The sequence below is a fragment of the Struthio camelus genome, chromosome 4 (assembly GCF_040807025.1).
Source record: "Struthio camelus isolate bStrCam1 chromosome 4, bStrCam1.hap1, whole genome shotgun sequence".
Classification (NCBI taxonomy): Eukaryota; Metazoa; Chordata; class Aves; order Struthioniformes; family Struthionidae; genus Struthio; species Struthio camelus.
This window is the reverse complement of record NC_090945.1, coordinates 57,556,162-57,580,604: the sequence shown is the minus strand read 5'-3', so window position 1 is coordinate 57,580,604 and position 24,443 is coordinate 57,556,162. Positions and strand designations below refer to the sequence as shown.

The 24,443-nt window shown below is 43.8% G+C and overlaps 2 protein-coding genes across 3 annotated transcripts in view; one reads left to right on the top strand and one right to left on the bottom strand.

The window, feature by feature from the left end:
• Positions 1–1,625: 1,625 nt before the first annotated feature.
• RASL11B (RAS like family 11 member B) lies at positions 1,626–5,740 on the top strand. The gene is made up of 4 exons (XM_068942893.1): positions 1,626–1,826; positions 1,913–1,969; positions 3,209–3,285; positions 4,109–5,740. Exons 1-4 carry the CDS (start codon positions 1,682–1,684, stop codon positions 4,574–4,576), a joined length of 747 nt encoding a protein of 248 aa, XP_068798994.1. The 5' UTR covers positions 1,626–1,681; the 3' UTR covers positions 4,577–5,740.
• Positions 5,741–7,427: 1,687 nt separating this feature from the next.
• Positions 7,428–24,443, bottom strand: part of SCFD2 (sec1 family domain containing 2) — a 220,871-nt gene continuing 203,855 nt past the window's right edge. The window contains exons 7-9 of one of the 2 annotated variants that reach the window (XM_009682020.2): positions 22,731–22,865; positions 14,070–14,189; positions 7,428–9,113 (exon numbers count right to left, since the gene is read on the bottom strand). In XM_009682020.2, coding sequence (XP_009680315.2) covers positions 9,021–9,113; positions 14,070–14,189; positions 22,731–22,865 — 348 coding nt within the window. In that variant the 3' untranslated portion in view covers positions 7,428–9,020. Of the gene's footprint in view, positions 9,114–14,069; positions 14,190–22,730; positions 22,866–23,634; positions 24,272–24,443 lie in introns of those variants that run through there. The other variant, XM_068942892.1, reaches the window with a different exon arrangement.

Here is a 24,443-nt window from a genome sequence, read left to right as displayed (position 1 = left end):
TTTTAACAACTTTCCTTGCTGTCGTTTTGATCCAAACACTTTGGGTCTATTCCTTCTTCTTTTTACATAATTCAGCATTCAGTGTTACGCCGTGACCTTTACTGTGAGGTGTCTCTTTTCCTGAGTATGGTGTGGCACCTTCAGTTTAATGATTTCATCCTGCTCTGTTATTTCCCTAATAGTAAGCCCTGTTTCATGCGCTGGCAGGTTTTATTCCTCCGTGTTGCTGTTCAGGCTCCTTGCTTATGCAGGCAAATGTTTCAAATGTCTTACACTGACCACTCTGCTCCCAGGCTGGTAAAAGCCTCCGTTTCCTACCCATCTGTCATTTACATTTCCCCTCCCTGGCTGTCATCTTCTCTCTTTAGCTGGTGTCATATCCACGTTTTACTTGACTTTTTTTTTCCATTTCTGTGTATTAAAACCAGAGCTGAGATTGCATAGACTTCTCCCAACTTTATTCCTGAAGTTCTTAGTTTCAATTCTTTTCTTACCGGTTGCCTCAAGTCTGATTTCAGAGAGGTCCTGCTCTGGGTGGTATCTGAAAGTGCTATATAATCCCTAGTCTGGGTCAAGGCAGGCATGGGAGGGAAAGGAAAGCTTTTCAGAGGAGGGTGCATGTGTATGCAGGCATACAGAAATCAACCCCTACCTCTATGCGGAAGCAGAATTTATGTACTCCAGGAAAGGTCAAAATCAGGAAGATGACTGAGACCTAGTGTGATGTTGCTTATGTCTATGTGGTGGGACTTAAGAGGCATAAATCCAAATCCAACATCCTCAGAAATGCTTGGTCACTTGCCAGGGAGTGGTAGAAGTGCTGGATGCCCCCTGAATACCTGAGATTTCACACACTTTTTTTTTGGGCTTCTGATGATGCCCAGAAATGCCTCATTTTTGACAGCCTTCAGCTGCTCGTGCAGATTCATAGCTACGCTTGGTGCCTCCCCAGCCCGGCACTCCGCTCTCCAAGGAAGCGGCTGGGTGCAAACCGGTTAATCCCATCCACCTGGCACTGCCAGCTGGCAGGACAGCTCTGCTCGCTCGATGCCAGGGCCGGGGCAAACCCAACCTTTGCTGCTTGCCTTCCGGCCCAAAGGTGGCCTAGACTGACGGCCACACGGCTGCACGCTGGGCAGCTGTGGCTGCTTCCCGCAGGACTGGCATTACTGCCCGCACAGCACGCAGGTGGCCACTGAGCGGCTGCTGGCAAAAAAAAGAAAAAAGAAAAAAAAGAAAAAAGAAAAAAAAGAAAAAAGAAAAAAAGAAAAAAGAAAAAAAGAAAAAAGAAAAAAAAGAAAAAAGAAAAAAGAGAAAAAAAGAGAAAAAATTTAGAAATGTGTGCTTGCAAAAAAAAAAGTGCTGTGACCCTTTGGAAGCGGCCGGGCAGACGGCGCTGGCCCCGCCAAGGCAGGCGCGGCCCGGCCGGTTTGGCGTCTCCGCGCCCCGCGGAGGGGCGGCGGGGAGGGGGTGGCCGGGCGGGCGGGCGCGCAGCGCCTGGGGCGGGTCGGACCGGGGCGGGGCGGGGGGCGGGCGGCGGCGCTGAGTGGCCGCCGGGGCGGCGGGGAGGGGTTTGCGGGGGGCGCGCAGAAAAGCGCCGCGGGCAGCGCGGGCCGGGCGGCGCGGCGCGGCGCGGCGCGGAGCGGAGCGGAGCGGCGGGGGCCGGCCGGTAGCGGCGGCGATGCGCCTGACGCAGAGCATGTGCACCATCGCGGAGTGCGCGGCGGGCGGCGCGGCCGGCGCCGAGGGCTGCCCGGCGGCCGGCGCCGCCCGCCCGCGCCTCGTCAAGATCGCCGTGGTGGGGGGCAGCGGCGTGGGCAAGACAGGTGAGGCGAGGGGGCGGGCGGGCGGGCGGGCAGGGGGCCAAGCGGCGGTCCCGGCTAACGCTGCCTCTCTGTGTGCCTGCCCGCAGCGCTGGTGGTGCGGTTCCTCACGAGGCGCTTCATCGGCGACTACGAGCGCAACGCAGGTGAGCGCCGGCCCCTGGGGGCGCCGCCGCCGCGCTCCCGCCCGAGCCACAGTGGCCGCGCCGCTAGGAGCTGCAGCGGCTCGGGTGGGGGGGCTCACTGCGGAGCAAAAGCAGGGGGGAAGGGGAAGGGAGGGAGCGCGGTCTGCGCCCTGCCCGCGGCTCTCCGCCGCCGCGGGCTCCCCGAAGGGGGTCACTGCGCTGAGAAGGGGGATGGATGCGCCGAGTCCTGGAAATCGGCGTGCAGAAATAGCACCGAAATCAGGTCCTCAGGGCGAGAGGGAGAGCTTAAAGATGGGGCAATAAATGCCTCTTGCTGCCAGGTGCTTTTAGGGGCAAGGGCATCGCAAACCGAGCACCAAGAAGTCGTGAGGCTGGCAGCTCACTTAGTCGCGTGACATGCAGCTCTTGCAGTACTCTGACTGGCAGCCCAAAGAGGTACACACCAGTTGCTGCAAGCATGCAGCTCATGATCACAGCTTCACTCCTGTTTCCCCGTATTGTGTCTCTATTCTCTACCAGAACTTTCTTTATATGGACAAAACATCCTTCTCTGAAGAAGTCTTCTATCTAAAGCAAGAAAACATTATGTAAACCTAGTATTATTTTACCCTAGGCGAACTGAATGCTAGCAGCCAAATGACCTAGGCAGGGCCAGCTTAATGGGGACAATGAAGAGGCAATGTTAAGTACCTGCCTGAGTGCAGCCTAGTGGGAAGTGTAAATTAATGCAAACTTATATACACAGAATTTGGTCGAGGAAATGACTTGGGGGGGAAAAAAAACCCCACCAAACAAACAGCAAAACAGTAAATCTTACCAGTTATCCAGCAGAGCTTACAAAAAGTCTTTCAGAGAAAAGACTTGCTGAACTGCAAAAAACTTAAATGACAAGCAAACTGTGTTTCTATATTTAAAAATTGGTTATTTTACACAGTTACCTTTATACTTAAGTCAGCCTTTAAGAAGTGGTTAAGCTCCAAGCTGTACAATATTAAATGTCAAGCTTCAAAACAAGTCAATGCAGATTAAATCCCAGGCTTCTAGTAACATCATAAATTTATAGGTTGTTACACATACCACATTTTACACTGGTTCCTCAGTTTGTTCACAGTAATACCATTTTCCCTGCCCAACTAATGGGGGGAGGGGGGGCTACTTCATCCCATTCCCTCCAAAAGCAGCATTTGTCTGTTTGCGGAGCTGCGACTGTACTTGTGATACTGCTGGTGTTGTTATTAGGTAATCTCTACAGCAGACATATCCAGATAGATGGAGAGATGCTGGCTATTCAAGTGCAAGATACTCCAGGAGTTCAGGTGAGTTAGATGTACCCATACAATTCACCACAGCAGCTCTGACTTTTGTGTGCATGTCCTTCCCATGTGCACCATCTCGTTAACGGTCCTTCTGGAAAATATTTCACAGTCTGTTTTGGAGTTTGGTGTTTTGTGTGGGAGAGCTGGTAACTTGGTTTTTAACCAGTCAAACGAGATGTCCCAGGTGTCTGCAGTGTGCTGGCAGTAAAAGAAATCAACTGACTATTTCATTGAATCATTTGTACATTGGAGGCCCATTACTTTTGTACAGCTGAACTAGGGTCTTGTTCTCATAAATGCTTTTGTGCAAATGTGGTACACATGGAAGAAAAATGTCATGACACTAGTTTCATAAACATGTACGGTAGAAACCTATGTCTACTCTGTTGTGCCCCTACTCATTAGGATGTTGTAAGTTAAAGTTTTGAATGTATAGACCTGAGTAATGCTGGATTTCTGCCTTTTTGAACTGGGCAGCTCTCCAGGTCTAAATGCTTCCAGCTCATATCTTTGCTTCCCCAGACTTACTGTCTAGCCAGTTAATTTCCCATTCTGTGGAACTACAAAGTCTTTCTCTGCATGCAAAACTACTCAGGTCGATTTTTCCATTTGAGTGTAGCAAACTCCAGTGTTAAATTCCAGCTTTTTGCAGCTGAATCAACATATATATTTATTTGCCACACTCAGATTAAGTTTGTACTTGAAATGCAAATAGGTTTGTCTGAAAGTTTAAAATGCATTTGACTTTACAGATGTTGAAGGCAAGTTCCTTTAATCTTTTTTGCTATTTCAACTACCTAACTTAAGACAATTCATCTTTCAGATCCATGAACACAGTCTGGATTGTAATGACCAGCTGAACAGATGCATTCGCTGGGCAGATGCCCTTGTGATAGTCTTCTCCATCACAGATTACAAGAGCTATGAACTACTTAGTCACCTTTACCATCATGTTCGACAGCTGCATCCAGGAAACGCAGTTCCTGTTGTCATTGTAGCCAACAAAGCTGATCTCTTGCATATTAAAGAGGTGGAGCCTCAGCATGGACTTCAGCTGGCCAGCATGCTGGGCTGTACTTTCTATGAAGTATCTGTCAGTGAAAACTACAACGATGTTTTCAATGCTTTCCATGTCCTGTGTAAAGAAGTTAGTAAACAACAAACAGCCAGCACTCCTGAGCGAAGAAGAACCTCTCTTATTCCACGGCCAAAATCCCCCAACATGCAGGATCTGAAGAGAAGGTTTAAGCAAGCTTTGTCTGCCAAAGTGAGGACTGTCACTTCTGTTTGAAAGCAGAGCCGAGTGGTGGTTTTGGTCTTCCCAACATTGTAGTCTGAGTTTGAAACCTGGAATATTAAACACTGGCGCTTCTAGAGTCTATTGTGGAGGGAAAGAGGAGAGGAGGAGGAAAAAAAAAAAGGTTCAGGTAGCCTTTTGAATGGCTGTAGAAACAAGAAATTAGTTAAAAAAGATCGGGGGAGGGGGAAGAAACTCTTGAAATGGTTCTGGGATGTAACTTGTGGAACAAGTTCCATTTCCAAATGAAAATACTTTCCAGTAAATGAGCTTTCAGTTTGTCTCTTCTCCAACAGGACAGATTTGGCTTAATGTTTGTGCAGGGAAAAAAAACCTTTTAGCTGTAACTCTCAATTTCTTGTACTTGAGCAGGGAAAGAGCCTTAACTGCAGTTCACTGTTGAGAAGTAACCACGTGAGTCTTATCTTGTTTTCACTTGGATGAAGGACAGCATGATATCTGTTTAAATTCATTGCACAATAGAGCTGTTTATTACCCATGTATTTCAAAGCAAACAAGCAAACATGAAATTGTTCTGTAAGTGTAAAATAAGTGGACGTGACTGGGTATCAAGACTGTAAACAATGGTCCTTTTTTTTTTTTTTACTAGCTATGCTATTGCTGACAATTTGAACAGATTCTTTGTATGCAAAACTATTGTGCACAGGGTGTAAACATACCTAACTACAAGTGACTTGAGTTTTTTACTGTCTGAAAAAATACTGTCTGGACTAAATGATCCAACACTGAGCTCTTGAGGAACGAGCCTGGAGTTAGAGTGATAGTCTGCTGTACATAGCAGCTGCTATGGGAGACTCTTCTCCTGCTCTCACTCTACCATGTATGATAGGCCCAGAAAAAACCCTGCTGTAATTCAGCTTTGATGTGAAACACTGCAGGCTCTAGGTGATGAAGCTGGTTGGTTGTTTTGAGCTGAGCCAGTCCCTGGTCATCCTTAAACACATCTGGCAGATTTATGTATTTTTACATTGAGCCAATGGAGTCAACAGGCAGAAGGCCTTATACACATGCACTTTAAAAAGCCAGTTGTGCTTTTGTTTAAACTGTAACTTATTTATTTTATGTACAGTTACTCCTCATGTGGAGCAGACTTTTCATTCTTACTGCCTGTTTCAACATTAAATTTTTTGAATTGCATGTTTCTGTGTGTGTGTGTTCCTCATGTGTATGAGAAACAATTAGTAATAACTAGTGAAACACTAAGACAAAAGTAAGTTTTCTCTAGGTAGTTAACATACATTGCATAAACAGTTAAGAAGGCCTTTACTGCCTATACTCTTTTATTAGCACGATCTGCAGTGGGGAGGACTCTTATACCCCTTTTACAATGTCCTTGTAAAAAATTCTTTCAGGAGAGGGACTGAAAAAAGCAGAGACCTTACAAAACAGAACTAGATTATTTGTGTCCTCTTCTCAAAAGGCTATTGAGAAAAGAATGATGTAAGGAAGATCGAAACTGGCAGAATACTGAGTTTTAAGTGACTTACTTACACTTTCTTAAAAAAAGGCAGTAGAACAGTTTTGCACATTAAGTTATATGGCACAATGAAGAATTCAATCCAATTACTGCAAGTCTGCAACTGTTTTATTTGTGTATAAAGTAGCTTTAATGTGAGCTCCTACTGCATCCTCTCACTGAGGAGGACGGTTGTGCTTGTACTAGACTGACTGCCACACAGTCTCACTGGGTTAGCACACAGCCATAATTATCAGTGTGGGGAAACACTAACAAGATCCTGCTGCTGATAATCTTTTGACCATAAGCCTGCCACCCCAGCCTGGCCAACTGATTTAGGACAGGGCTTATAAACAAAACTGAGCCTGCCCATCCAGCCTGAACTTCTCACCAAATATTGCTTAGCTAATTCTAGTAGCAAGCCTCCTTGCTAAGAATGGCCTTGTGTTTTCTCCTCCCCATCCTTTTGAGTTTAGTTTAGGGTCACATATGGAGGTCTCAGACACTCCTTGCTGTGGTCCTGCACCCACCTTGAAGGGCACCTGCCCAAGCAAAGTCTCTTCTGCACTGCTCCTGCTTGCATGTGACTGGCAGGAGCTTTATGTGCCTCCGGCAGCCCAAAGAACAAGGGAAAGGTTTTGCCAAGGCAGAAGAACGCCCATCGCCCTAGCGTTTTCCCAGCACATTTTATGTGTAGCTAGTACAGCTGTTTCCTACAAAGGTGGAGTTACTTATTACATGAGAGCCCCTGCAAAGACTCAATTCCAGTCTTGTTCTAGAAGAGGAGCAGGCTTTCTTGCAACTGTCTGGTGCTCCCTCTTTTAACTACTGAGAACAGGATGGTGGCGGAGTCCCAGCATCCACCTCCACATCTGTGACCCACTGGCTGAAAAGATCCCTCCAGCAGGGGAGCCTGGAAAACCAGCCACTGCCTCAGGCAGGGGAACTGCTTGACCTGTAAGACGTGCAATAGCACCAGTGTCGTCTTAAACTCAATTCCCTTCTCATTATCCTCTACAAAATGTCCTCAAATGGCCAGGTCAGAGACCTGAGAGCACTTGATGAAAGCTGGGTGGGGGAGAGGAGACCACAGCCCCCACACTCTATCATCTCAGGAAAGCAAGCATCTCAGATAGAGACAGGAGTACCTGAGCGCCCTTGGGCCTGTTGACAGAGGCCAGCAATGACCACTGGATGGAGAAGAGCCTTTCTGCTGCCAGCAGAGTACGGAAACCCCTCCAGGACGGAAGCTTTATGTGCCTATGGGCAATCAAACAGTGCAAAAGAAAACTGGGTCACAGGCATGTGCTGTCTGGGCATGCACAGCCTTGTGTAATCAGAGGGAAGGAGCAGAGGGCTGAGGTTGGCTCAAAGTTAGGAGCTTTGCTTTATTGATTACATAATTTTCAAAACATCTATATGCTAAGATAAACAGTTCAGAAGGAAAAAAAAAAGAAACCAAAGGGACAGGCTATTTGCCTTCAAGTTGCTCTGTTAAATATTTCTTGAACTTTTAACATTACAATCTCATAATATTTCTCATTTTTTAATAGCACAAAGTTCCATTCTATAGTGATTCTTACAAATCTCTTTTCCATAGAGGCAACATTGTCCATGTTTTATAATCAGTTCATTGTTCCCTTCTAGCCACTCAAGAGTGAGTTTAAATCAAAATGCAGCCTTTTCTGAAGACCATTATAAACATTTAAGAGAACTTAAGCTAGCTACTGAACAAAGGTTAAAAAGCTACTTCCTCTTTAATATATTCCTTTGGCATAATAAAGAATGCTATGATAGAGCAAACTTCACATCTAATTTCACATTCACATTCTCAGTGTAAGCTGTAGTCTGAGCATCCCTGGGATGAACCAGGAGGATGCAGCTTTATAGCTCCACCATTTTATGCTGTAATTTTGAAGTCTTGGTGCTTTATGCAATCACAATCCCTACTGGCTGATGCTTTTTTTATTCTAGATTATATCAAAGTTTTATAAAGAAAAATTACATAACTGAGTTTGATAGCAGCTCTTTCATGATCATAAATCAAAAGCTGTTCTCTAATCATGCTGTTCAGGAATGTAGCTCAAGAAAGAATCTGCCATTACGGCTTCTTCAAAGTGGGAATATGCTTTTTTTTTCTTCTTTTTTTTTTCTTTTTTAAATGCATGTGAGAGGAGCATTTTTCTGGGGTTAACATCAAACCATCACAGCCCATATGTCCTACTGCGCAAAACTACAGGGAGTGTGCCATTAGAAACAGTCTTTTTTCTGGGACTGTGGGTGGAGAAACTAGAGCAGGAACTGGGAATCTGAGAGAGAAGCAACCATGTAACTCACCACTTGATTCTGGCTCCAGCAGTTGAGCTGGGAGCTGTTCTGCTGCTGAGACCAGGGTTGTACCCTGGCCTCTCTGGGGTGAGGGACAAAGTAAGAGCAGAGGCTGCTAAGGCTCCATAAGGCACACATGTTTTGCAAGGTAACATGACAAAGAAGGTGGATTTTGCTAGCCTCTTCCTCCCTCAGCAGCATTTCTCACCAGAAGCAACCCCAGCGAAGCCATCAGGATTACTCACAGAGAAAAGGCCTGCTCAGGAAGTGCAAATTCAGCAGCCTGGGGTTCTTCAGGACTTTTCCTCACCTTGCCCTTTTCTAGGGAATTATTAGAAGCAGCTGTCCTTGCTTGTACTGAGTGAGGCTAAGGGAAGGCCAGCGTATACTAGGTGACTGGGGACCACGCTGCGTTATCTTTAAAGAAGGGAGAGCTGGCCACTGGACAACAGGACCATTTTTAAGTGCTCGCCTTCTTGCAGCCAGGTACCCAGCTGCTTATGATTCAGTTGGAACCATAACTGCAGCAGAGGACATGTCATTTTTGGGGGGACTACTGGAAAGGGTGACAGACCAGGGATTTGATGTTTCCAGGGAAGGCAGCCACTTCTCTTCTCCACAGATCCTCCCATGTCAGATATCAGAGTCAGGCTCGAGATGCTCTGCAGCAAACAACAACTCGATAACACTCAGTGGTGTCAGGAGTGCTGAGGAGAGCACAAGTACCTGGAGAAAGGAGGAAAAGAAATAGCACATCAAAATTAAGGGGTTTGAGACTGACTGCAGTATAAATGAGAGGTGCACATGAACTGTCTGCTTACACTCCACTGGATACGCTGTATGTTTCTGGTGCTTACTGACAGGGCAATACAACTTGCCCAGTGATACTGTCTGCTGGCTAATAACTGTAGTTAAATCTCTTAAGGAACATAATGACTAGTAGCATTGTGCTCTTAATGAATGTGTGCTTTGACTCATTTCTACCCACATCTTACCCAGTGATTTGTTGTGACTACCATTGTGTTTACCGGGAGGCACCAGATGATTAACCAGCAGTTTCCTCTCCTATAGCACAGAATTTTGTCAACGCGCAGTTTTGAATGACAGCTGTTTCCTCTCTGTTTAAGATAAGGCAAGCAGGACAGAAGTGTTGCCTGCCTGCTGCAGCTGCTCAGTGAACTACAGTCCCTGTTCAGAAATGTCTCTTCAGACAAGACACCCTTGGTTCTGCACATCATGATCAAAGTTCAACCTTGGGCATTGCTGGGATGTTCCTGCTTTTGTTTGGTTAAGTTTTTAATCCAAGGTGGGCCTGATGAACGAACCTGTCACTACAGAGAAGACAGGCACATTGGTAGCTGCGCACTGAATCTATTTTTCTCAAGTGAAAAACAATACGCAGGCCTGTGGTGCAAGGGCTTGCCTGCAGGGCAAAGCTATCAAGGAGCTAGTGTGTACAGAGCTCACTTAGGGTCACGCTGCTCTCAAAGTCATAGGACACCTGCTCTTGCAAAGCCCTGCGCTCAGCAGCATTCGTGGGATCAGGACTAATGACCAGCAAGCAGGGATGTGGCAGAGGATTTATTGTACTAGCCCACTTGAAAATGAATTTGCTTCTTCAACGCGAAGGCAAGGAGGGAAAGCACAAGCACCAACAACACTGAGTGCGTGTGTGCGTGTTTCCCGCAGTAGTTATCAAATTGCTTGCGCTCTTCATTGCAGAGCATGAAGCACTCAGCTCACACGTGTGGCCTGTACAGTCTAAGATCGCAGGAGATTTTTAAAGAAAGGTTTAGAAGACGAATGCAGTTTAGAATTGGTAGTACTACATTTCAAATTTTTGTTGTTCTTTCTTTCATCTTTTCACTTCAAATAATGAAAAGAATCTGGAGTTAAATTACTACGGATCTCTTTTGTACTGATGATCGTTTCCCCCTCAGCTCCCCTCTTCCCATATCCTCCCACACAATCTGCAGCAAACTGACACTGATTATCTCTTCTGCTTCCTATGGCTGAAAAACTATTTCTGTAATTTGCAGGTGCCAAAGGCTGACACCATCTTACTTAAGTTATGTAAGAATGTATAGCACAGAATGTGCTCATCTTGGTAACACCCAGCTTAATTCTGAAAAACATGAGGGGGCACATTACCCAAGTTTTTGGCCAAGCAACAACAACAGCCACTGCCAGATAAAAGCAATTTCATCTTGGAGTCCTACTGTTAAACCATGAGGGGATTTGTCTAACTGATAACAAGCTCAGATAGAAAAATGAGAGCCATGACTTTAACTTATGGGCAAGGATAAAGCTAAATAAATACTGTGGGACTTTCCTCCTTGCCCCCTGCTATCTTTGAGGGTTCTGCATGGAGATAAATGTGAATATTTGTCTACTCATTTTTACAGAGAATGGGTGAGCTGCTCAGATAAGAAATGGCCATATTTTCTTCAGGCAAGGCTATTCAGGACAGTAAATTTCCTTTGCAGACCTTCTCCTTATTCAATACGTTGTGCCTGTCTTTGATGCTCTAGGTGAGGGGATGCTGCTCCTGCTGACAGCTGAGCTACAGCAGCCAGGAGCTCACAGCTGGCCCCGCGCGCTGCAACGGGCAGCACCCGCAGAACAAGGGAAGAGAAGGATGCATCTGCAGGGATTTATCTGTCCGCATGCCTTAGCTGTAACTACATATACTTGAAGGGGGGGGGGGTAACAACTTCCACTCCTGCTCTTTACCCTTTTTCACTCTCCTAATTAATGAAAAAAGTCATTTTTTCTTCTTCTATTAGGATACTTCTCTGTTGGTTAGGTACTGTCAGGGAGGCTACTCAGCACCTTCAAAAAACAAATGATGCCTAGAAAATACTATATTCCCCTGTGCTTCACGATGAGAAATGAATTTGTCATTTATACTCGGACGAAGAGCACCTCTGTGGATGGAACCGTGTTTTCTGCCTCACACTGAAATGCCACTTGCCTCAACTACAAACAAACGCTGCAGCAATTAGTGCATCCTGTCAGTTTTTCTGTTACTTTACTCGATTCTTTATTTCTGCACCCACACGCCTTTCTGTTTCTCCAGAGACAATAATTAGCAGCACTGTCCGTGCTTTGTCGGAACGGAATGGAACCGTGGGGCCAGCGTCTTCCTCCTGCCCTGATGTCTCAAACCGATTGCCTGAATGCCACAAAAAAAGCTCTGTTAAATGCTGGCTCGGGTTAGACAAATGCCTGGCGTTTTGAAAAGAGAATAATCCCAAACAGGTGGCACATATTCACAAGCTGTAGTGCAGAAATCCAGGTAAATCCAGCTAACTCATAAACATTTTTATATGAGAGACTTAAACAACTGCTTCTTTTCTTCTTTTCTTCCTCCTCTACACTCTCCCCTGAAGTCTTTTCACCTCTAACATAGCACATTTGGACAAAGGGCAAGAGGCAGTAAAAGCTTAAAATTCTTTAGGAATCTGCCTCAGAGGGTGACCTGCCACCAGGGTTAAGCCAAAGCAAAGCAACACCAGATCCCGTGTCACCACCGTCAAGCCTCAATTCCCTCTAGAAAGCTAGTCAAAAGTCTTACTGCATAGTTTTCAACCAGCTCGCCTGTTAACCCCATGCTTATCTTTCAAGGTATATTAATACATTTAAGGTGTGGATTAACTTGTCCATCAGTGTGTCACAGTTCAATCCCTGTTCAAGATGGGAAAGAATTTTATTCACTGTGTTGAGGAGATTAGCAATAGGCTAATTGGGGAGAAATGTGTTATCAGATGAAAAACCATTACTTAAAATTGGTATTCAAGCCTATAGAACAGTGCTTGAGACTGCTTCACAAAGACAACTAAAACGTGGAAAACACATGTGCAACCCAGGGGTGGCTCAGGCTTGGTTGGCTCTGTCTTGCTAATGATTTTTCACTAATCAAAACTGAATTCCATAGGAATTGAAAACAAGATGTTTACACGCCACCTTGGAAACTAGACTTACGTTTATGATGCAGCTGGTTATACAGCACTTGCATCTTTCTGCAGTTTTTAGATTACCTTGTATAACTGCACTACCCGGAAGACATCCGATTGCTCTTGTACATATTCCTCCACAATTAACAATGATTTTTAACATCTTAGACGCTGCCAGAGCTCATCCATCCTCCTCTTTTGCCTCCCCACTCTACTCAGATGACAGCTGCTATCGTCAAGTTCTGCTGCCAGAGAGTGAAAGAGGCAAAGACCAAGCGCATGAAGGCTATTGAGGCTACACTGCAGGAGCCATCCTTCTGGCAGGAGTCCAGCAGCATATCCAAGAGCCATGGAGACTTTGGGCTCTCTCCCCATCGTCTGCTTCAGGCTAGCCAAGGCATCTAGTGCAAGGGCAGTTCAAAGCAGCACCTGCTGTTAGGAGCTGAAGTCTCATCTGTGGCTAATGGGGGGACTAAAGTGTCTCCAAAACTGAGTAGGAAGAAACACTTGCTATGGAGGAGGGTCAGGAAGAATAAACTGCATAAGGGACAGCGGGGATACTGTGAAGGAAAGGCAAACTCAAGGATAGGTTGGAGTATTTTTTTAGAAAAGCTGGTGAAATGTTGTCTGTTTACTTGTGTCTAAACTGCCCCAGCCATTAACCTCCTTGGGAAAGGGTTTGTCTTTGACTCTGTGGAAAAGGGTGCCTGGGAAGAGGCCGACCTCTCAGTTGCTGCACACACTCTCTTGCATGCAGTGGGCAGCTGGCATTTTAATCTTGGAAGTGGAATAAAAGGAAAATGGCCTGAGGTTCAATGTCTGGGGTATCTAGACATAGATCTTGTTTGTCAAGATTTTAGAGGAAAGGTGCAAGCCACTTATCAGTAGAGAGCAATGAGAGGCCAAAGGAGTAATTTTGGGAAGGTTCAAATGCGCAGTGCGCTTGGACAATTCTGCTCTAACTCCCTCAGCTGAAGTATTTTATTTTTGGCATCCTAAGACAAACTCAGATATTAATTTAGTCTTTTCAATTGAAATTTTGATTTGTGACACTTAGATCCAGTACCTTTTCATGTTAAACCTGTAATCACAAATGTTTTCTGCCCCTATCTGAGATGGCTTTTAAACAGATAGTCCTATCTGCTCCTTGGTGTACTTGGTGGGGCTGTTCCTAGCAGTGGTATGTCTAACAGGGCAGGTTCATGGTCTGGTCCAGAAGCAGCACAGCTATATCCAGGTTAGCCTATCTTGCTCTTCAGCAGTGCTGATTAACTTATCTGGTCCATCACCACTGATACGTCACTAGAAGGTATGCAGGTCCTTGGCAGGCTCCTTCTGAGCATTCTTGCACTATGGCTTGTAGGTGCACTACCAGGGAGCTTGTAGCCTCTTGGACACCAAATGTTTCTGCTTAAAAACAATTCCAGTACATGAGTCTTTTGAGACTTGATGAAAGCTCCTTCAGAATAATGCTAGTCTGTACCGAAGGCCAAGCCTCCAACCTGAGTTGGAACTTTAATTGCTGACTCTAACATGTGAAAAAACAGATGCTTTGAGTCTGAACACTCGTTGGCGACAGATGTTTCACAGCAAAATCCTAACACCATTACCATCTATGTGGCTGTGGCTTGGTGTAGGTTTGGTACCAACACTACAGCCAACATCATCCAATGGATTTGCTTAGTGTTTGTTCAGATAGAAACTGCATATTTAGAACTCTTTTTACCTGAGTACCAGGTTTACGTGCTGCTACCAGGTCCTTCACCATTTTGACCTCGGAGACTGTCACTCCTCCAATCACATAGATGATCAGAAGAGGATGATCACCAGGGTGAGGGCGATTCACCTGTAAAACGACAGAAAGCATTATTTGTAGCTGCTCATTCCCTCTCCAAACTTGTGCAAAGCATACTGGCACCATGAGCTGCCAGAGAAAGACAGACTGCTGACAAAGATGCTCAGAAATAAATATTCGTGGAACATTGGGTCCCGCAGCAGTTGAATGGGAGATCATTGGGGATAATGTCAGCTTAAAAATGATGAACTTCTCCAGGGATATGGAGTCTTCATGGCTTCCACTGAAGTCTAAAAGAGTTTCCCATGGGGTCTAAGGACTTCTCCTTCCATTCTTTCTTCATTCCTTTTCTTTCTTTCCCAGAGTGGGAGGGCAGTACTTGGGTAGATGCATAGTTTGGATACATGTATGCTTAGGGCTTTAAGGAATGAGGGGCAAATTATGATTTAGTAGAAGCAAGGGGTCCAGTCTAAACATGTGAGAATCCCTGCCTTAGGTCAGCAATGGAAAGAATCATAAATAATGTTTTCTCATCAATGCAATGAATAATCCTTTATAATTCATCCAATGAAAATAAATAAGGTTCATTATAGTACAAGTTCAGGTTTTAGCTCAATTCACTTCAAAGTTTTCAATATTGCTATGATTGGGGTGTAATTAATATGGAAAAATTGTAGCACAAACAACACATTTTTTTCATTTTTTCTAATTATCATTAAAATGGCACAAACATTCCATTTCAGTTAAGACTCCCAAAAACTACTTTTTGTTTTTAAATGTGAAGGTGATGTTTTACATTAGTTTCCTCTAAACCATTTCTAAAAGTATGATTAGTTTGCTGTTTTCTCACACTCGCTTTCTTAATAAAACACCCAACCCTGATAAAGCCTTGTGCCAGGCTCTGCGGAGCCTTGGGATGTGATGTCAACGGAGCCCGTACAATTGCTCGTTACGCCACCACATGCCTTTGAGTATGAAACACTCAAAACGTTTGGCTCTCGAAGGTGACAGTGAGAACAGTTCAATTTGCTCTTTTTTAGACTCTCCACCCCCTCGCCTTCCAGCTGTGTAGGTTTTCGGCAGCATTCATTCGACAGAATGAGAGTGGTAATCAATCCGTGTCTGGGCGGAGCGCAGTCGCTCTGCTTTCACCACTATGGCAGCTACTATCTTTGATCCCTGTGGCTCCAGCTCCTCAGGGTGCAGCTCTTCTTCTGTTCCTTATTGTGGCTGTCCTATATTTAGTCTTCGGGCAGTTTTTTGTCCTCCAGCTCCGTCATGCTTTCTGACTGGCAGCCTTCAAAAGAGACTTTTCCCTTTGAAGCAAGCACAGGAGGACTGTGCACTCTCTCTCTCTCCAGGCTGGCTGGTCTTTGATTACACAGTGCTCCCTATTTAATGCTGCTCCCCAAGCACAGAGCTCTTGAACTCTTCAGGAGTTTGAAATCTGTACAAAAAGCCTTAGACAGATGTATTACTGAGCTGAGTATTTGTGTATTGAGTGTTTATTCTCTTAATCTCACCTGCTTTCCTAGTCATCTTCATTCAACTGATGGCACAGATAGTGTATATACTACAAAGTAGCAGGATGTCCTGCAATTCTAGGGCTACACTTAGCAGTTTTCCACTTGGACTAACAGAACAATTAAATCAGTATACCGGGCCTTACAAAGACCTTCTCTCTCTTTATCCACTTTCCCATGTTAGACTTCTTGCCCATGTGACACTTTGTACTATCTGCATAAAACAGTGTTAACCTCAAGAGGAAAAAAGCCCACTCCTTAATTACAAATACCACGAGGAGTTTGAGTAAGATCTAAATATTTACTTTAAAAAAAAGGTCTGCTAGAACTATTATTTGCTCAAATATTAAAGTATTTCATGTCATAATTGCTGTAAGCAGTGAAACAAGGTTAAAGAACTAACTGCTCACAAAGATGATGAGTATAAAAGTTGGCAAAACAAAATGCTGTGCTACTGCACCTCAAGGCAATACGAGAATTACTAGTTTTATTCCTTTTTCTGGCTCTTTTCTACTCTTATTCCTGCCACCAGAGCAAACTACTCCACTCCATTTCATGAAGATTCATACGTGAAGACCTCGAACTCCAGAAGCTTGCTATTGAATAAAGTCTCTCTTTCTTAATATCATTCCTAGTGACAACAAACTCATCATAAACATGCATGTATAACATTGGAAAAACTGTAAGGGCACCCAACACAGGCTTTCATGGCTATAGTAAAGAAAAAATATCTTGACAAATCATTTCCTTCAGTCAAAATAAGCCTAGATCCAAACATATGTTCCCTATATAAAACTTATTATTTTTCTCAAGTTTGAACCACAAATTCCAGAAATGCATATTAAAAATACTATTAGGCATGCAAACTCTGAATTAAATTAAAGTTGCAATGAAAAGGAATCTGTAATTTTCTTATGCTATGCGCAAGTGTTTTGAAGGAGGACAATGTTTTGGGTAGAAAAATATTTGGCTGGGTTAAGAACGTAATTTTTTGCCAAGATTTTTTGGTTTGATAATACAACCACCCAAGGCTGTCTCTTTTGAAGGAACTGGCTTCATGTAGCTAAACACATCTCATTTCTGCGATATAGAAGAAGAACTGAAATGAACTGCAGCAAAAAGCAATGTGCACATTCTGGAATCCTCCTAAAAACTAGTTTGTTTCAGGACATTTCCAGATCCTGTAAATCTCAGTTACTGTGAAATTTTAATTTTGCAAAAGCCCCTGAATGAAATTCACTTTCAGTTCAAAAGGCCATGCATTAAAAATGATTGCTACACTTACCTTGGGCAATTTGGAAGACTAGCTAAGAAAAAAGCAGAACCCTGAAAGCCTCTAGCTGTGATGAGCCTATATAGAGATACACTCAAAACTTGGTCAACTGATGATACCACATGCCCTGCTGGCTTTGCTCTCCCAGACTCTGTAATCACCACGTGACAAAGCTTGTGAAACCTCCTCTACATGTTGTTGGGCAGGTGGGCAGAGAGCAAGGCCTGCTGCTGCAGTTGTAACGGTTGGTTGCAGGACTGATGTAATGGCAGAGAAGAGGCCTGTGTGTTCCCCATCAGGAAAATCCCCTGTAAACAGAGGCAAAGGAGGCCAAAGGAAGGATGCTTCCCTGGACCAGCAGAGCTTTCTGACTGGACACCAGTGCCTTTGCTGCAGCTCAGAGCTGACCATTGTTGTATTTTCTGAGGATGGTGGTGGTTAGAGGGCTCACTGCTGGCACATGTGTCTGAACAGAGGAGCACAAGTGGAGGAGATGATGGGAAAGCAGGGTGAAGGTGGTCTGTAAAACTCTGACCAAACACCGCTGTTTCCTCTGAGGGTCAGCAGAAGTGACTTTGACCGGCCCACGAGGGCTAACTCTGCCAATTAGGAAACCAGCACAGTGCGTCTGCTATTTGTGACCAATCATAAACCAATTAATCCAGCTGAATAACTGGAAAAAGTAACAGGTAAACACATCAATCTTCTGAAACTAGACTGCTGTGCAGGGCACTCGGTATCAGTGAAGCGGTCTTGCTTAGATCATCAGAAACCACATGTGGTCTAGAGCTGCAGTAAAAAAAGGAATTCTTGAGGCAAAGAGGCCTTTTCCCTTCACATTAACTAAGCTTCAAAACAAACACATCAGCCAGAGAAACGCTCTCGGATGAGAGGTACCTTTAAAATTCCTTCCTGGTTGAACAAATTTGAGTCGGTCAGATAAGAGAGGCACTAATTGTGACAGGAGAGGGAAAGACTCCTTTGACTCCTGCTCTGTCATTCAAACTCTTTGCAGGTTCTCAAATATTGTTTTCTGACAGGAAGCAATTTAAAAAGCAGGGTTACCTATGCCGAGGGACTGGCTTAGGAGACATGAATCGAATAAGAAATTAAGTCCTTTATTGTGCAGCAGTGTTGCAAGAGGTGGCTGTAGCCTAATATATCTGGGACAGCAAAGGCTGCTTTTATCACTTACCAAAGCATTTTTATTTGAGTTGGCATTTATATTCAGGAACTGAGAACGAAATATAAATGCAAGGAAACCCATGAAATAATTACAGTGCTGATGGTGCAGTAAGTGGAAAAGATCAGCTGCGTGAGAAATACAGGCTGGTCAGAAACTCATTCACACAATAATGGAGCACCAGCCAACACGCCAAACTACAAACTAAATGAGCAAGCGAGAACACGTATCTGCGAGGTAAGTGATGATGTTCATGAAATATTCATCCTACATAATGTTCACTTGCTCAGCTGTTATTTATTCCTTAGGAGAGAATATATTTACTACTAGCAGAGATGCAGGTACTTGAGGCAACAAGTGCTGCGGAAAAACTCTGAGAGGAAACATAAACGTCTAAACTGGCACAAAAAACCAAGTTATAAGCGCAGCAAGACCAGCAGGAAACACTGATATGAAAGATTTAAGTCACATAAAGACTTTTAAGAGCTTGTCTTCACACAAACAAGACTGTGAACAGAGAAGAGAGGGAGAAAAAGATGGAGAGTGGCTGAACACTGACACGCCTCTGTCCCAATGGCAGTTCTCTTTCTATGCCTCCTGGATGTTAATTTCCCCACCTCAAAATAATTTTTGCTTTTTGAGTACACGTTTGCAACGTGCAGTGTGTCAAGCTGTTGCCAGCAGACCCAGCACTATGTTCGTTCGGGTGCAATTTGCACCTCTCACTGCTGCGAGGGAGAACAGCCCAAAGGGAAGGCACGGTTCGAGTCTCTGCAGCCTCCTCCAGGTACCTACATCTGCGCCTCCTTCAGGTGGGTTTCACTGTGGGTAAGAGGCTACTGACACGGTTTTGTTTGTCCCACAGCCTCCTTGATATTAGAAAGATTTCAGTACAGGACTTTTATTTAAATAACAGTCTGGATCAGAGCAGTTCCCTCCTTCTAAGTGAGTATGAAGCTCTACTCATAATACAAATTTTACTAGCCAGAGTACCTTAAAACAAACTGAAAAACAGGAATAAGCAGTGAAAGAAAAGCAGATGGGAAAAAGCAGAAGCTGAAATAAAATGAAGGTGAAACCTTCCTCTTTCTTGTCCTTCCCTCATTCATCTTTTTTCCTCATGCTGTAGCAGTATCCTACCCTCTCTGTACGACAGAAATTCAGGAGCTACAACAAGGTTTGCCAGCACACGTCCAGTCATAGGACTGAGGAAACCTGAAGTTACCTAAGATTTTAGGTAACCTCTAGTTCAAACTGATTTTTCAGATATACGTTTCAGAGAGTCCAACTGGACTTTATGAGATTGTCTTGATACAACTGTAATAAAATAAAAATAACCTTTTCCTGCCTCTCTAAATCACTCTCCCAGTATGTCCTTACTCATCACTCCTGCTGCCCTCCAAGTATCTGTGGTGTTCAAAGCCGTCGTAGCAGGCCCTTTTTTCTTTTTTCTCTCTCTCTTCTCTCCTACTAATCTGCTGAAACAGGTTGGACATACATTCAGCTACCATCCCTGTGCTGATCCACCTCTTCAGCCCAGATCTCCTCGTCTCCAAACTAAATCTGTCTCTGATATCTCTTGATGGTGGTCTAGCTATGTTCAGTTTGACTTAACTAGCATTTTAACTCTTTTGCCCCTAACTTTTCAGGTGCTATGGATATCGTATCATCTTACTCTCAACAGGTCCCTAAATCTGGCACCATCTTGAAACTCCCTCTAGGTCTTCATATCCACACGCTGTTTAAATCTCGTAGATACCAGTTATATAACATCTTGGAGATCAGTCTTCTATCTATCTGCCTGGGTCAGGCCTCTGTTGGTACCACATCCTTATTTTGACAGATACAAACACATGTATATCACATATGCATCCAATATTTTCACCATCTTACTACTTTCTTATGGCTCTCTACAATATCCTACTTTTCTTTCATATCTAATAGAAGCTGTTTGTCTTTTATTTCAATGCTTTTCATGCCTATCACACCTTGACAGACAAAAAGGCAGGGAAGAGACCTCCTTCAAGCTGTCAGCTTGTCTATGCCTCATTCTGTATGGAAAAGTCAGCCTTCTCCTATGGAAAATACATCTCATGATTACATCCCCCAATGGCCATTTGTTACATTTTCAAGAACATATTTTGTGTTCTTTCTTGTGCTCTGCCTCCAGCTTGTGAGAAGCTCTCTGCACACCTCCACAAGGCTACTTCCTCCTCTTCCTCTTCTGACGTTATACAATTACCAGAAATGGAAACACTGGCTGTCATGCTGATTGATCCTGTCTCACTGTTTCCCTGAACTCCCACATCTGTTTGGATCTCAGTTAATCCTGCATTCTGCACGCTCTGATCTTCTGTTCTGTGTTAGTGCAGCAAAAAGTGCAACAGGGGTCTCTGTGACTAGGATATCTCTGTAATACACTTCTGTGATGATACACACACAGACACTTGCACGCATGAACGTTAGACCTTCTGGAATCCGTATGTTTCTTGCTGTTGTTTTTTGGTAAAGAAAGGACAAGCTATGTTCCTGCTTAAAAAATAAAACCAAATACCATGAAATAAATGCAATTGTGAGAGTTACTGGTAAATAAAACCAATCATTTCAGAAGCCACTTGTGTGCACCAGATTGTTTACTCTGTTTGACAGTGGAGCAACTGTGTCTTCTACTATTTCTGGAGTGCCTGCATAATTTTTTTTTTCAGGTCTCATACATGAATAGAAAGAACACCGGGTCCCTATTTCTATACCTATCCTCTTCTGCTTCAGGACTTTTTGAAAATTCACTGCAACACTAGGTGGAGATTTCTGAAAACAGAGACTGAACTTCAGGCATATCAGATTTTGTGTCTGAGACTAACCTGCTCTGAAATAACACAAAAATAATTTTGTTACATATTGATAATGGTTTGATAGTAATGGCTGATAATGGGACAGTACCAATACAGCAATCAAAATTAATCTTGTCACCTGTCTTGAAATGTATAACAGACCTAGCAGGCGTTCACACACAATAGAAAGAATGTTTTGTCCTTTCAGTTATCATAGAATTGCAGAATAACTCAGGTCGGAAGGAGCACACCTTTGGAGCTCATCTAGTCCACATCCCTGCGCAAAGCAGGGCCAACTTCAAAATTAGGTCAGGTTGCTCAGGGCTTCGTAGAATCAAGTTTTGAATATCTCAAAAGACAGAGATTCCACAGCCTCTCTGGACTTAACCACTCTCATGGTGACATTCTGTTTTCTTATATCCAATTGGAATTTCCCGTGCTGCAGCTTGGGTCCACTGCCTCTCACCCAGTTTGTGGATACCTATTCTAAACTGGACGGTCCAGGTGCAGCCTCCTCAATGCTGAGTAGAGGCAAATAATCATTTGCCTTGATCTCATGGACACACTTACTGATGGAGCCCAGGCTGCAGTCAGCCTTCACCACAGCAAGAGCAAACTGCTGGAGCATGTTCAAGGTCTACAGCAAGACTCTCAGGCCCTTTCCCACAGAGCTGCTCCCCCACCAGTCGGCCTCCTGTCTTTGCTGTGGCAGGGGGTCCTGCCTGCAAGACTCCATATTTGCATTTGTTGGGCATTTTGGGGCTCCCATCGTCCCGTTCCTTCTGCTTGTTAATGTCCCTCGGGATGGCAGCCCTAGCCCCAGCATATTAGGAGGGTCCACTCCCTCCAGTTTGGTGTTATGAAGTCACTGATACATAGCAACTTAAGAAACTTTATTTCAATCAAAAGATAGAGTTACTTTCTACGCTCTTCTATATTATATGGGGGTTTATGCTGTCCTCATAACCACAGTGTTGATGTAGTTTGAAATAAATTTGGGTTTGTCTTCAATGGACAACTCAGGATACGCAGGAGGATAGAGCTAAATTTATAGCATCATAGCTACTTCACACTTAGTGTCTGTGCAGACACTTAGTGAATACTCAGCATAGTGCAATTTATAAAGCGGAGTAAGCCCTTTCGGAGAGTCTGTCTTAACACGTGCTAAGAACACTCACAAAGCAACTTCTGACTAACGAGCCTTCCTTCGTTCCCACTGCAGGTTTAACCTTATTGAGCTATAGAAAAGGCACTGAATATGGAACTCCTCTGATAATCTTCCTCTGCTATGAGAATTGACTGTTTATTCTTACTTCTCTCCTATCTTAAGGTCGCTCAGTGTCCTTAAAATCTTTTGATGACGTGTTTTGCGGAATGCCTTTTGGAAACCCAGGTAGGTCATATGAGCTTGCATTTGCCTAAGAACTTACTTGTTCATGTCTCTGAAGAGCTCAAATACCTGTATGAGATAGGACTTTCCTCTGTTGAAGCCACATTAACTCCTCCCAAATATGTCAGCCTTTTCTAGGTGTCCAGCATCACCCTTATCCAGGTGTCCAGTCTGCTCCATTCCTCTTGCTTTGTCTCAGCACGTGCTGCCCATTTGTTCGCTGCCATGTGGTGTCTCAAGCTGTTTCCCGTTCCCCAAAAGGATTTAACTCTGCTACCTGCCTCTTAGGTTTTTCTGAACAATACCAATTGAAATACATAAGATCAATTACCGCACGATTATGCTATGATCTTAGGAAAATCCTATAGATGAGCTTGGGAAGCCTGGTTTACCTTCATGAACATGCTGAATCCAGTTTTAAGGAGATCAGTGAGGCCTGATGACATATGCTCAATATCAACAGGATCAGGTCGATCAGGATTACAGATCTCTTCCACTACCTGTTTCAGCAGCGGTTTGTAAGAAGCCTGTAGAAAAAAAGTAGCATACCATGTGTAAAGCTGCCAAGACTTGGTACGACTGCTTTTCTAAATGTTTTATTTCCATTAAAGGAAATGAAAATATTTATTCTCGAAAGAAAACTACTCAGAGACTTCAGAAAAATGATTGGAGCAGCAGCAGTCTCTGTGACCTTGGCAGCAAATGGTGTGCACAGAATTAGGATCAAACTGGAAAGACAGGAAGACAGCCACAGATTTACTCTGCCCTGTGAGGCAAAGAAGAAAGTGGGGCTTCTAATTTCCCCCCAGTCTTTTTTTGGGTAGTACGGAAGGGGATAGCCATAGAGATGATGCTATATATTGCCCAAAACACATCCAAAAGGTCTCATCTCCTTTGGAATATCTTTATAAAATATCTAAATAGGGATTTTGAGGAGGGTTTGCTTTACTGGTCCCCTCCTGCCTTCCCACAAACACGTGTCATGATATGGCAGGTGTCATGTCATGATTGAAGCCTGGATATCAGCACGGCCAACCTGCCTGTTTCTCCTTCGTGGAAGAGCGGAACTAAGAAGTCTTATTACTCCTTCAACTTGCACGGACAATGCATGCAAAAAATACTTGCTGCTGTGGAAAACCTTGTGAAAAAAAAAGCCAAACCACCCCGCCAATATCAGAATTTTTATTTTGTCTAAAATACCAACAAGGTAAAAAAAGAGAGTAGATTTAGAGAGGACAAAAGCAGGTGTTCGCATCAGAATTAAAAGGAAAAAGCTAGGTAGGGTCATAAATATTTTTATTATGTCATCTGATTCAAGCAAAATGACATTCACAATTAATGGGTGATGACACCTCAAATACTAGTATCATCCACATACCACTCCAGACATATCCATAACCATCTAAAGAAACTGGAGATTAGACATCCTTCTTACGTGGAGAAGCATATTTGAAAGTGGGAGTTTTCCAACTGACACAGGCATCTAGCCAGTAAGTGAACTGGGACTCCCAATTCTTTTCAAAGTGCGCTAAGCACTTACATGTGATCTCTTTCACTAACCTGTCCACTAACCTGTGCTGAATAAGAATTAGTAGTCTAGAAATTTTCATATCCCTTTATGAATGGTCTGAACCATTCTGCCACCCTTAAAACGTTTCTAAGATGAAAATTTTAGGGAATCGTGAAAGACCTTCTTCAATGAAAAATCCACCTTGCTTAGTTTTGTAGATGGGGTTTCATTTTGCTGCTTTCACAACTTTGCCAAAACTGCAGTGGAACCACAATAATTTCAGGAAGCACACCAGTCTTAGAAAATTAGCAGCTTTAAATTAATACACTTGTCTTCTTCTTTTGGCACCAGTCCAGGTATGCATCATCCCTAGATTTCTTAAGAAAATCAAGTGTTACGTCATTCAGTTGGCAGAGACGAGACCTACAAGAGTCATCATGCACGATAAACATAAAAATGGATGGAAAATAAAAGCAGGCCAATTAGTTATATAGCTTGGAACTAACATTTTCTAAAGTATTCTCAGTAATTAGGGATGTTTTCCATCCAACAGTTTACAGTGAGAAATAAAACTTACATTTTTAAAATACATTTC

Excerpts from the sequence above, each read along its gene's own strand:
- RASL11B (XM_068942893.1), top strand. The coding sequence starts at position 1,682 with ATGCGCCTGACGCAGAGCATGTGCACCATCGCGGAGTGCGCGGCGGGC. Across the intron at positions 1,970-3,208 it reads CGACTACGAGCGCAACGCAG|GTAATCTCTACAGCAGACAT; the intron begins GTGAGCGCCGGC and ends TGTTGTTATTAG. Across the intron at positions 3,286-4,108 it reads AAGATACTCCAGGAGTTCAG|ATCCATGAACACAGTCTGGA; the intron begins GTGAGTTAGATG and ends TTCATCTTTCAG.